Source organism: Sarcophilus harrisii, chromosome 2 (genome assembly GCF_902635505.1).
Source record: "Sarcophilus harrisii chromosome 2, mSarHar1.11, whole genome shotgun sequence".
Classification (NCBI taxonomy): Eukaryota; Metazoa; Chordata; class Mammalia; order Dasyuromorphia; family Dasyuridae; genus Sarcophilus; species Sarcophilus harrisii.
In genome coordinates, this window is record NC_045427.1 from 198808418 (window position 1) to 198821052 (window position 12635).

The 12635-nt window shown below is 33.3% G+C and overlaps 1 protein-coding gene across 5 annotated transcripts in view; it reads left to right on the forward strand.

Annotated features, from left to right (window-relative positions):
* Positions 1–12635, forward strand: part of LTBP1 (latent transforming growth factor beta binding protein 1) — a 421971-nt gene that overhangs the window by 49977 nt on the left and 359359 nt on the right. For all 5 annotated transcript variants that reach the window (XM_031951251.1, XM_031951252.1, XM_031951253.1 and 2 more), the window contains exon 3: positions 7411–7708. In XM_031951251.1, coding sequence (XP_031807111.1) covers positions 7411–7708 — 298 coding nt within the window. The remainder of the gene's footprint in view (positions 1–7410; positions 7709–12635) is intronic.

Below are 12635 nucleotides of genomic sequence, written 5' to 3' on the forward strand. Positions count from 1 at the left end.
AGAATTATTATCTTTTTTATATTCATTAGCACTTATGACTACAATAAAGCTGGGTAACTTTCTGCATATTGTTTATCATGAGGAGATGAATTATATGAGCTATTTTTCTTTTGAAATTAGAAACAGAAAGGTTATTTACTATTTTTTTCATTATATATTGTATGAGTTAATTAAATTATACCATAAACAGGGCTCTAAAAGTATCATTATATTTTTATTAGTAATATAGATAGGAGCATGTTTTATCCCAAACAATAGTTAATTTAAATGAAGTCATATAGGAATACCTCTCTTGCAAAGAAAGATCAGACTTCTTATAACTCAAGCTCTTTGGCTATAAAAGTAAGGTGAAAATTACTGCTAAATAACTGAAATATCTGTCACAGTATTCTTGAGACCCTCACACGAAATAGATGTTTTTAATAAGCCTGTTGATCTGATATTCCTTAATAAGTCTGAACCATAAGGGATTAGAAGCAGCAAACTCAATCAGGACTAAGAAACAAGATTGGGAACAAGATCAGGAGAAAGACTCTTTGGGGCAGACACAAGAACATATGACAATTTCCATTGAAAGAGGAGATGTGGAAACCAGAAAACACTGAACAATGTTTCTGTCCATGAATGTTTATAATGATGCTTCTGAGTCATCAGGAAAAGGCAAGATTAGAATCTTGGAATCCCAGAGCTGGGAGGGACCTTGGAGGATCATTTACTTAACCTTTCAATTAGAATGTCCCTTCTAAAAAATATCTCCACTAAGTATTCTAGTTTCTATTTGAACAGAAATTGTGGAATTTCTATGTTTTTTGAAAGAGGTATTATATATAAAGTGCTCCTCAAATTTTAAAGTATCATATAACTATAAGCTATTATTATTAATAATTATAATAATATATTATTTGAAAAGAATAAAAATAAAAAGATTATTCATTTGTGTTTGCTATTCATATATTCTTTTATTTGCAATATTATGTATTACTGTTGCAAGGAGACCTTACTATTTTAAATTTGTCTTCCTGGAGAATTTCCATTAGACCATAATTGAAAGGAATTGTAGTCTCATAGGTTATTCTTTTCTGATTCTTTCTTATCTGTACAATGAGAATTGTAAAACTTGTACTAATTATTCATAATACTAAAAACTAGACAGAGTCTGTGTGGCCAATGATTGGGAAATGACTGAACAAAATATAATTATGAATTTAATGGAATAGTAGATTCATTGTCCTCTGCATAAGAAGGGAAGTGTATATATTATATATATATGTAATATATATACACACATATATATGTAGATACATATATACATTTAAGAAGGATGTATCTAAAATGGTTAAAAATTGTTTCCATTTCCTAGAAAATTCACTACCATGCAATGCATCATTTATTTTATTTTTCCACTGTTTTGGAGAAATATGGGACTTCAGTAGCAGTGCTTCAGCCATTCAGACTTCTTGGAGGAAGTTAAGTCCAAGACTTTTTATAGAAGTATTTATTTATTTTTTGGACTACAGACAGACCAGATATTAAAATATTTTAAAATAATGTGATTTCATGCTATGTTTTTTTGTGATCAGATAGCACTCAGGGTTACTGAATAACTTCAAAGGGCAGCTGGGAATTGCTGTGAAGATACAGCAAAGCAGTTTCTCACCTGCTGTCTCTGCTCACATAAAACACAGTGAGACTCACATTTCTCCCCAGGACACATATAATAGGCATGCTGTAACTTGTTTAGTTATGAGGCCAAGTAGCACAGTGATATTGTTGGTCTGGTAATGCTACAGCATTTAAAATATAACAAAGGATTTATTTTTTTTTTTAAATTAAAGTACTAGAGCCTAAGAATGAATTCTTTTCTCTGGACTTTGGCACAAAATTTGCTCATCTAAAAATGTTATCATATGATGGGTAAAAAATGTCAAGATCTTGTTTGTCAGAATGGAGTAGGATGTTGAAATGTTGAAGAAACCTAAAGATCTATCTATATGTGTGTATTTGCACATTTAGCTATCTGTTGATCTCTGTTCTTTTTCTGTCTCTGTGTTTCTGTTTCTGTCTCTGTCTCTTTGTTTATCTCTCTTGTTGGCATAGGGACCCCCCTGAGAGGAAACTCCCTCTACTAATATAGGGCTCCAAAAATTATATCATAAATAAAAAATTATATTGTTACTCACTCTTTTATGGAGGGAGGATTTATTTTGTTTTCATGTTATCTTTATTATTATGGCTGAGGAATGTAGAATGTGAAAGCAGCCTGAATATAATAGAAAAAGAATTGATTTTGGAATCAGACAGAACTGGACTCAGATTTGAATGCTCTCTCTGTTACTTACAAGATCACCTTTGTGGTAACTTTAAGCAAGTTATTTACTTTCTCTGGGCCTTAATTTCCTTATCGATAACATGTGAGGAGTTTTGCTTTAGATCACCTTTCAGGTCCATTACAGATGTAAGCCCTATAATTTGTTGTTCCTATGACCTTTGAGAACTTCGAAGTTATTTACTTATTTGTTTCATTTTCTTACTTTTTTTTTTAGTGGATGAGTGCTATCTCCCTCTCACTTCTTCTTGAAGAGGAAAAAAAAAAGAAAACAAGATCCTTGGAGCATATACTTAATTAAGCAAAAACTATCCATTTCCTCAATTGTCCATGTCTAAAAATGTACAGCTCATTTTACATCTTGAATCCATCACCAGAGAACTTCTGTTTTGGACCATTTTCTTTCAGCTTGTCAGTCTAGATATTCAGAATTCTTCAAAAAGCTTTTTTTTAAAACACATTCTCTTCTTGGGCTTTTGAAAGTGATTCTTGGATCTAACTAAGTCTAAAAGTAACCTATTTCTCACCATGGATTTTGGCATGACATAGCAGAGCATGAACCAGGACTTTTACAATAGTATCTAAAGGAATATCTACCAAATTCGGTAGATAAACAGCCTTTGGAAGTATTGGGCACTGTTTAATTTTACTGTTAGTGTATAAACCATTTCCAGAAATGAAGTGAATAATCTCATTAAATACATTTTTATGAGGTGTACATGTCAGAAGATTTTTATTGGTACGCATGTTTCCTTTATAGTTGCCCCTAGGCCCCATGAAAGAAGCAGAGATAAGGTCACATGGTTCTAACTTTTTTTTTTTATATCAATAAGTAAAGATTTGTTGGGCATCTGTTATATACACTTCACTGAGCTAGATGCTATTGGGAATAAATCTATCAAGTAATCAAGCATATTTATTACCTACTTCCTGTGAGCGAGGGATTCTGCTAAAGCATATTCCTATACATCTTTAGTTAAAGAAACTTGCAGTTTATAGTGGGAAAGGAGGAAGACATAATGCATAGAAATTCTAATATGCCCAACTGGCTCTGATATTTTGTTTATGTAAATTGTTATTGTGGTTGTTTTGTCCTTCATTCTCCAAGAAAACCATGACATCAGAGAGGTGATATCATGATATTCAAGTGAATTGGACATAAGTGAGGGTGGGCTCTGCAGAGTCATGTACTTCTCTTGAGCCATCTGGGTCAAATGGCAAGATATATATCTGGATAATTGGAGATGGTCCCAGATGCAGTGGGAGACCTTGGATTTTTAAACTAAGGTCTTAAAACAGGTCTCATTTTGACATAGGCAATTGCCCATTCAGTGATTAAGGGCAAGTTAGAAAATAGGCAAAGAACGGCCTCTTTTATCTAGTCAAAAAACTAAATCAGTTTGGGAGAGGAAGATCCTCAGGATTTCTGACCAAAATAGTAACAATTGCTATTTACATTCAGGCTGAGTAATCAGAGCCCAAACAAAACCAAAGAGGTCTTGTCTTGAATTATATCATTGGCCTATCTATAAGAGCCAGAATGATTTGGGTCTTTTAAAGCAATGTCCTTAAGAAATAATTCTAGCCCCTGAACCACAAGTTCCTTGAGAGATTTCAGTGATTAAAATTTTCATTCTTTTGGGCAGAGTAGTAGGTATTTCCACCAGTGAAACAGATTGCAACTTTTCTTTACCTACCCATCCTGTTTCTCTTGTCCCTGTTTTCACATAAGTTTTTCATGAGGAGTCTAACCAACGTGCTTGAAACTCTTCCATGCTGTCTCTTTAACATTGTGATAGTACTGATGGATAACTAAATGTAAGTACATTAAAAATACCAAATAAACAGCAATGGTACCACATGGTATAGGGATATGAGCATTACATTTGGAAGTAAACATCCTGGATTTGAATATCTTCTCTATTTATTAACTATGTGAATTTGGGTAAGTCATCTCATAACATTAGGACTTCAATTTCCTCATTGGTAAAATGTAGGGATTAGATTAGACTTTTACTAAGGTTCTTTCTTGTTCTATATCCTAACAGGGAAGGCTTCATTGAGGAAATATAGGATCTGAAGAACATATACATAATAGCATATGAACATAGATTTTTCCTTTAGAAAATAGAGATGACATAGCCAGGATTTTGGATTTGAATTCTGCGTGTACTTGGGTTCAAATCTTGGTTCTACTAATGTGATAACCTTGGGCAAGTCAAAAAAAATGAGGGGTTTAGATGAGATGTTTTCTGGCTTCCTTTGCATTCTCATTTCTATAATTATATTATCAGATCAGTTCAATTGAAAAGTTTTTAATTACATTTTTTTTTTGCAAGTGCAGTAGAAAGAACACTAATTTACAGTCAGACAATCTAGTTTCAAATGCCAGATTCATGGCATTCCTTGTATGCCCTCAGGAACATTACTTCATTTTTCTAAAGCTTGTCTCCTTATCTGTAAAATGAGGGGATTGTACCATTGCAAAGCACTGTACATATGCTATTTATTCCTCACAACAACCCTGAGAAGTAGTTGTTATTATTATTCCCATTTTATAAATGAGGAAGCTGAGACAAACATAGGTTAAAGGACTTGCTCAATTTCATGCAACTAGTAAAGGTCTGAGGATGAATTTTATCTGCTGTAACACCTTACTACTATTATCTCATAAATGTGTAACTTTTAATCAAATACTTTTAATTAGTGTGTTGAAATTTATGTGTTCCAGGAAATATTCCATTTACAAACAAACAGGATAAAAATAATCTCCAAATGGCATTTTATGATTCCAGGGCTTTCTAATATACAATCAGTTTTACAAGTTGCCTGGTGCAGGTTTCCTGCTGGATCATAAGATGTTAGTGGTACACCTTAGGAAGGAAAGGGTGAGGAAATCATTCTCAGATGTTAAACTAAAATGCATTTGTAATTGAAAACATAAAATCTCATCCTGTTTTTATGGCACAAGACATGAAAACTATTTTCATTGCTAGAGACTGACCCTTCTTGCGTGTTGTAGGTTTCCTCTTTACCCTGTAGTCATGGGAGTCTTAGTTCTTAAGTCTTAAAATAAGTACTATTGAGGTATAGACAGGAAAATAGCAGATAATCCAGCAGGTTTATGCTATGCAACAGTAGGGTTTTTAGATAAGAATCCTGACCTCTACCCCCTAACACTCTCATCTTCTGTTGATAATCCCCATTATTTTCAGTTTCTAAATAGCCTATGATGTTTTAGTGTTCTGTTGTCTCATCATTTACGTGCAATCTCCTATCACTTCGTATGGTACATATTTGGCATCTTGTTATTAGAAAGTGAGGCAATTTATTATAATAATAGTAATAATAATAATATAAATAATAAATTTATTTATAAATAATAATATAAATAATATAATAATAATAACAATGCCACTCTCTTTAAAGAGAATCTTTGGGTTAGAACAGTACTTCTCCATTACAGCTTGATGGAGTAGTGAATAGAACATGGGATGTGGAACCAGAAAGATTAAATTTAATTTCTGTCTCCAATGCTTACTAGCTGGCAGGTTGCACTTCAGTATTTCGTCATTTGCAAAATGGAGCTAATGCTAGCATTTATTATACAGTTGTGGGCATCAAATGAATATATATATATATATATATATATATATATATATATATATATATTCTCTCTCTCTCCATATATATGGAGAGAGAGAGAGAGAGAGAGAGAGAGAGAGAGAGAGAGAGAGAGAGAGAGAAAACGCTTTGCAAAGTGGAAAAGCAAGAAAGAGAGGAGACTGTGACTTTGAGCACCTCTGCCTCACCAATTCTTGGGCAAATCATTGTCCTCACGATGTCATTGGTCCTCTTTGAGAATGAAAGATGAACAATCACAACAATAAATGTTTGTTGTTTTTGTTCTACATCTCAGCCACCTGACTCCGCATTAAAAATGATCTTGCTGAAGGAAGCTCACCGTGTTTTACAATTCAGTCTAGCTTATGCTTGTTTTGAGACTAGGTCTGAGTTAAAAGACTGAGTTCTTTTATTGTGAAATTTATGGGCCTCTGAGGTGGGGTTAGGACTAAGAAGCCAGAGTTTCTTCTTTAATACAAGACTGAGCTGATCATATCTTGAGCTTATTACAAGATTTTATATTTTAGTCACCTCTCTAGCTCCACATGGTCATTTAAAACAATGCCACCTGGAAACCTGGAAAAATAATAGAAATCCATATTTGCCATATCTTTTCATGTCTTGTCTTAGTACTGGTCTTCATTTTGTCATCACATTCAAAAAATATTACAATTTGATTGTAAAATGAATTTTGATGTCTGAAATACTTTCTCTTGGACTTTGTGATGATGTCACAGCATAAATTTGGAATGGAAGGGGCCTTAGAGATTATCTCTCATCTAGTCCTCTTATTTTTATTTGAGCAGAATGGAGTCTAAAGTTAAGCAATTTGCCCAATGAGGTCTAAAGTTAAGCAAAATGGGGAGCAGTATTCAGAATTTGAACTTAGATCTTCTGATTCCAAATTCAGCACCATTTCAGAAATAATAGAAATATCTCTATACTGGTAATCAGGGGGCATGAATTTTAAATGCTAGTTCTTTTAGTGACTGTTGGGTAAGTTTTGGGCAGATCTTTGGGATATAATTTTCCACATTTAAATTTAAAAGACTAGATTAAATGATTTCCAAGGTTTTAATCTAAGTTTTTGTAATTATAGAATAAATTTTTCATGAGAAAAAAAAATCTGAAAGTGTACTAAATGGCAGCTAAGTGGTATCGTGGATAGAGTATCTAAAGTCAAAAGAATTTGAGTTCAAATTCAGCCTCAGATACTTAATACTACCTCTGTGACCCTGGGCAAATCACTTAACCCCAATTGCCTTGCCAAAAAAAAGTAGACTAAATCAAGTCAAAAGAGGAGTTTGATACTAACATGATGTTGGGTTTTTAAATACTTTTATTTCTACATATGTTTTACATTATACTCTTAGGGATTATTCCCCTATTCCAGAAACTTAGGGAAGGTTGATGATATATCAATTTACTTTAAAGGTATGCCTTTAAATTTCTTTTTACAGCAAACTGCATCCCACAGTGCCAAAATGGAGGTATGTGTCTGCGACCTCAGCTGTGCGTATGCAAACCAGGGACAAAAGGCAAGGCCTGTGAGAATACAATTGTACAAGACTCTCCTTCCATTTCTACCTCTGGCAGTCAGGGCCCTGGGCCTTCTTCATGGATCATCCCAGAGCAGGCTATGCAGCATTCTTCATCTCAGAAAATGGAGATTGCACAGAGAGTCAGCCCTGTGGCTCAAATGACCTTGACTCTGAAACCGAAGACTTCAGTAGGAATCTCTCAACAGATGCATTCACAGTAAGCTTTCTTTATTTTCCTCTCATCCCTCAGAATCTCCTATTTTGCAGTCTGTTAATTATGCTTTTAATATATGTTCTATTCAATGACTTTAAAGTTACTTGTATTTTTGCAGCATTTCCCAACATTGGGGGAGACAATCTGATTCAGTGGGAAGAATAGCACTGCCTCTGGAATTAGAAGACATGAGTTTAATGCTCACTTTTGACACTTACATCTTTATAACGTTGGGCAAGTCATTTTACTTTTGTAGACCTCAGTTTACCCATAAGTAAAATGAAACAGTTGGACTTGAGGCATCTGTATGTCATTCTAACTCTTTTATGATCCTATGATCCGTTGCATAAAACATATTTTACTCATTTGACTTATTTAGCTTTAACTGTCTTTTACATTTAATTTCTTTCTTTAAAACACACCCTAATTAAATATCTGAGGTATATTTTTGTACTTATAACCTTCAGAATCAAATATATAATTCTATGTTTGATATTCAAAGCTTTCATAACCTGGCCCTCTCCAACCTTTCCAGTTTTCTTATACCTTTCTCCCTCCCAAATACTCTGTGATCCATTGACATTGTCTCCTTGCTGTTCCTCACACAAGATCCTCCATCTTCTGATTCTGGGAATTTTTATTCACCGTTTCTCTCCTATACTTGTTTCCTGACTTCTCTTCAAATCCCATTTGAAATCCTACTTTGTAAAAAGAAGTCTTTCCTGATCCCCCTTAATGCTACTGCCTTCCCTTTCAGATGATATTTAATTTATTTTTTATGTATCTTGTTTGTACCTAGTTGTTTACATTCTGTCTCCCTCATTAGACTGTGAACTTCTTGATGACAAGGGAATGTTTTTTGTTTTTCATTTTATCTCTAGCTCCTGGTACTGTGCTTGGCACAGTACTTTTTGATTTTACTTGACTTGTAAAAAAAGTCATCTTTATAAAGAAATTATGAAAGTAATGAAGATGTTTTACATATTATTTAAAGGTGCCACTATAAATATGTATAATTGGAGCCCAAGCTTCATTCTTATTTCTGTTTCTCTCAAAATAGTGCTTTCTCCAGGACCAGGTGACAATGATGTGTTGGGAGAGAGGGAGAGCAGAGTGTCTGATTATATTACTTACTCTGCTTCCTTTTCTCTTCTCTTTCTTCCCTCTGATGCACCCCCCCCCCCAAGAAAGCACCACTGTTGCCCTGACTTCCCCAGTACTTTTTGATGTAGTGAGGGTCTGAAAAACATGGTAATGGTGAAGAGGTAGGCCTTTGTTCTCCCTGTCTTTGTGAATCCTAGTTGATCACCCCTGGATTTATGGCAAACAATAATTTGTGAGAAAAGAAACCATGGTGTGCTCCCTGCTTACAAATACATCTTGGCAACACAGAAGCTCTATACTTTATAGACATTGGTCCCTCAAATACAAGTTGGTTTTTGAGAAGAGATAATTTCCTATTGACCTCTGTACCAAGTTAAGTGTAAATTTTATTAATATCATGTTTACCTTCTAGTTGCCATGCTGATCCATTTTTGGTAAATGATCATACTTGCTATTTGTAGGTACATGTTTTTAATAGCTTTGGCAAGTAATCTCTATCTAGTACAAAATGGGATGTTTGGTAAGACCATATATTATACGTCCAGGTTCCTGGTGGGGTCAGAAAATTTTAATAATGAGGGCACACCAGCATATCACTTAAGAATAAGTTTCTAAACTGAGATTTTTAAAGCTACAAATTATATTGATTGTTTATCCTTCATGGATAGTAGCATGCAGAATTTTTCTAATCATCCATCATTTATTTCAGTTTAAAATATAAGAACCATTCAGTTTACAAATAAGTGCTCTAAAAGTTCATTTGTCAGTTTGTTATTTTCACTTTAAAACACATTTTCCATTATGAACAATATCATGTATAGTCATTAAACATATAACTAGCCCATAAAAGCCTATCTATAAACTAGTAATATAACTGCAATTAATTTATATTTCCTCTTTGAATTAACCTATCTCCCATCACTACTTGATGGAGTAGTCCTCTTCCTCTTCCTCTTCCTCTTCTTTTTTTTCCCCCTCCTTTGATCTCCTGGTGAGATCTGGAGTTCTCAATCCCACTTTCTTTTTCCCCCACTTCTTTTTCTTCCTTGTTTGCTCTTTCTCCTTTGTTCCTAATTTTGTTTCAACTGCAAGGGTAGTTTCATAGTTTCATTGTATGGGTACTCCTACTGAAAAATACTCTGTTCTTTTTTATCTTATCCTCTTTCCCACTTAATTTTACTAATGAATTTGTTTTTTACCTTGCAAACATTTACAGCTTATTACCTTTCTGTGAGAGGGCTCTTGTAACAAAATAAAATAGTTTAAGTAAAATTAACAATACAGTAACAACAAGTAACAACTTGTCTGAAAATTCATTCAATGTTTCACATCCAGAATATTTGTCACTTCTATTTTTAAAAAGTACAGAAATGCTACTTTCATTCATGTTTTCCTATAAATTCTCTTTAAAAAGAATATAATATAGTTTTGAAGGTCTTTCTTTTTAATTTTAGTAGCTTGAGGGCACTCAAATTCTATTTCCTCTGTTTCATGAAAAGAACATTTAAAAAAACAAATTCACTTCTGTTTTATTTACTTTAGCACTTAGAAAAGACTTTTGTGAGCTAGAATTATAATTGAGCTGTTCTTCTGTCCCTTACCTTTTAATATGTGTCTATGAGAAAATGCATACCAGGGAGATGGTAAAATGCAGCAACATCCCCCTTCTCACTAAAGTTATGTTAAATTGACTGTTGATGTACATGAAAAATATGTAAGTTCAGTTTTTGTAAGTTGAAGGGTGGCTATAATAAGAAGAACCTAGTGGTAAGTATTTTTTTACTCTTATAATTATTATTAATAATAATGCATATGTTGAACCTCAATATATCTGTGTATCCTTGAAAAAAAAATGTTCCAGATACATCTTAACTAAACATCACCCTTGTATCATTTTTCCAGGTTTCAAAAGCAGACAGCAATTTTGAATTTAATCTTGCTTTAAATATTAGATATATTATTAGTTGTTTTGTTATTTTGTTTTCTTTGTTTATTTCTTTGGTATTTTGTTTATCATCAATATTTTAAAAAGTAAATCATGAAATAACTTGTAAGATGAATCATGTTACTAGACATCAAAATTATCTGCTATATTTTCATCTGCTTTAAAATCCTTGTTTTCATGCATTGCTAATCCAAATTTTTAAGTCAGCTAACTGGTACAATGGATAGAGTGCTGGGTGTGAAGTCAGGAAGACTCATCTTCCTGAGTTCAAATCTGGCCTCAGACTTATCAGTTGTGTGATCCTGAGCAAGTCACTTAATCCTATTTGCCTTAGTTTTCCTCACCTGAAAAATGAGCTGGAGAAGGAAATGGGAAATCTCTGCAAATATCTTTGCCAAGAAAACCCCAAGAAGGGTTATGAAGAGTCGGATATAACTGAAAAAAGATTGAATAACAATCCAAATTTTATGTCTGGGAGGAGGCAGTGTCTTCTTTGTAACAATAGTATAATTTGGTTAAGAATGTAAGATTATAAATCAACGTTAAGAATATGTTAGTCATGGCACTGTTCTTGTTAACATTTATGACTTTGGGAAATCACTGCTGCAGATCCTTCATCTATAAAATAGGGATAGTGATAATGCCTTAATATGCAGATATGCATTAATTATGGATACTAGATTGAGCAGGACATCATTAGCTCTAACATTATACCACACATATCATCATGGAATAGCTTCAGTATCTTGGTAACTCTTTCAGGGTAACCATAAGTGCTTCTGTAGCTACTGGATGCTGTCTATGAAAAGTGTGAAGTGTTTTAATGAATAAAATATCAGACTCAACAGAACACTCTGCTTTTTTCATGTCTGCTCTACAGCAAGCATCATGTTCATTTTAGAGTACTTTAGTGATTATGAAGGTACTTGGAATAATGGTTGATCATGATTTATAGATTTAAAGTTAGAAGAGACCTTAGAGGTCATCCATTCTAACCTCATTTTGTAGATAATTGGATTACAGATAGAGAGAGAGCTGGAAGCTCCTTCTGAGGCTATCTAGTGCCCTCATTTTCCTGATAAAATGAGAAAACTCAGGGATAAAGATGTTTAAAATGATTTGTCCAAGGTCTCATAGGACCCAGTCACATTCTTTCTGCTCTTTTAAAGATGTCATTGTGTCATTTTTATCCATTTCTTTGTCATTCTATTAAATGATGTAAAATCTGAGTAGCTCCTTCCTCCAAACTTGAAAATTTGGCTGGTATGCCTTTTGGGAAGTATTCTCTGAGACATGGAACTTGATTGTTCTTCATTATTCTGAATTCCTTAAAAAGTTTTTATGTATCCCTGATTATTTGTTTCAAGTAAACTCAATTCATTAAGCATTTATTGAGTGCCTACTACATGCAAGAAACTGATAAGCACTGGGTACACAAAGATAAACAGAACTCTACTCTCAAATATCTTACATTATACAGGGATCAGGGTATAATATATCACTAAATGCAAAACACTACAAAGTTATTTCAGTAGTTAACAATAATAGAAGGAAGACAGGAAACGTGAGAGGTAGAACACAACACTTGAGTTGAATCTTGAATTGGAGTAGATACAAATCATTCATGTATTATTGGTAGACATTGATTTAATTAACAAAATGTTATATAAATGTGAGTTACTATACTGTTAATTAGATTTTGGGTGCATCATAAAGATCTTGTTCAGTGATTAGAATGAGTTAATGATAAGCTAATTCTTTGAATAATCACAAAAACAAGAAAAATGGCAACCATATAATTTCTTTTATGTTTTTACTTTATTTTATTTTTCACTTAATAGGCATTTTTCTTTTTCATCCCATCCCTTCAGCTGAAAAGAA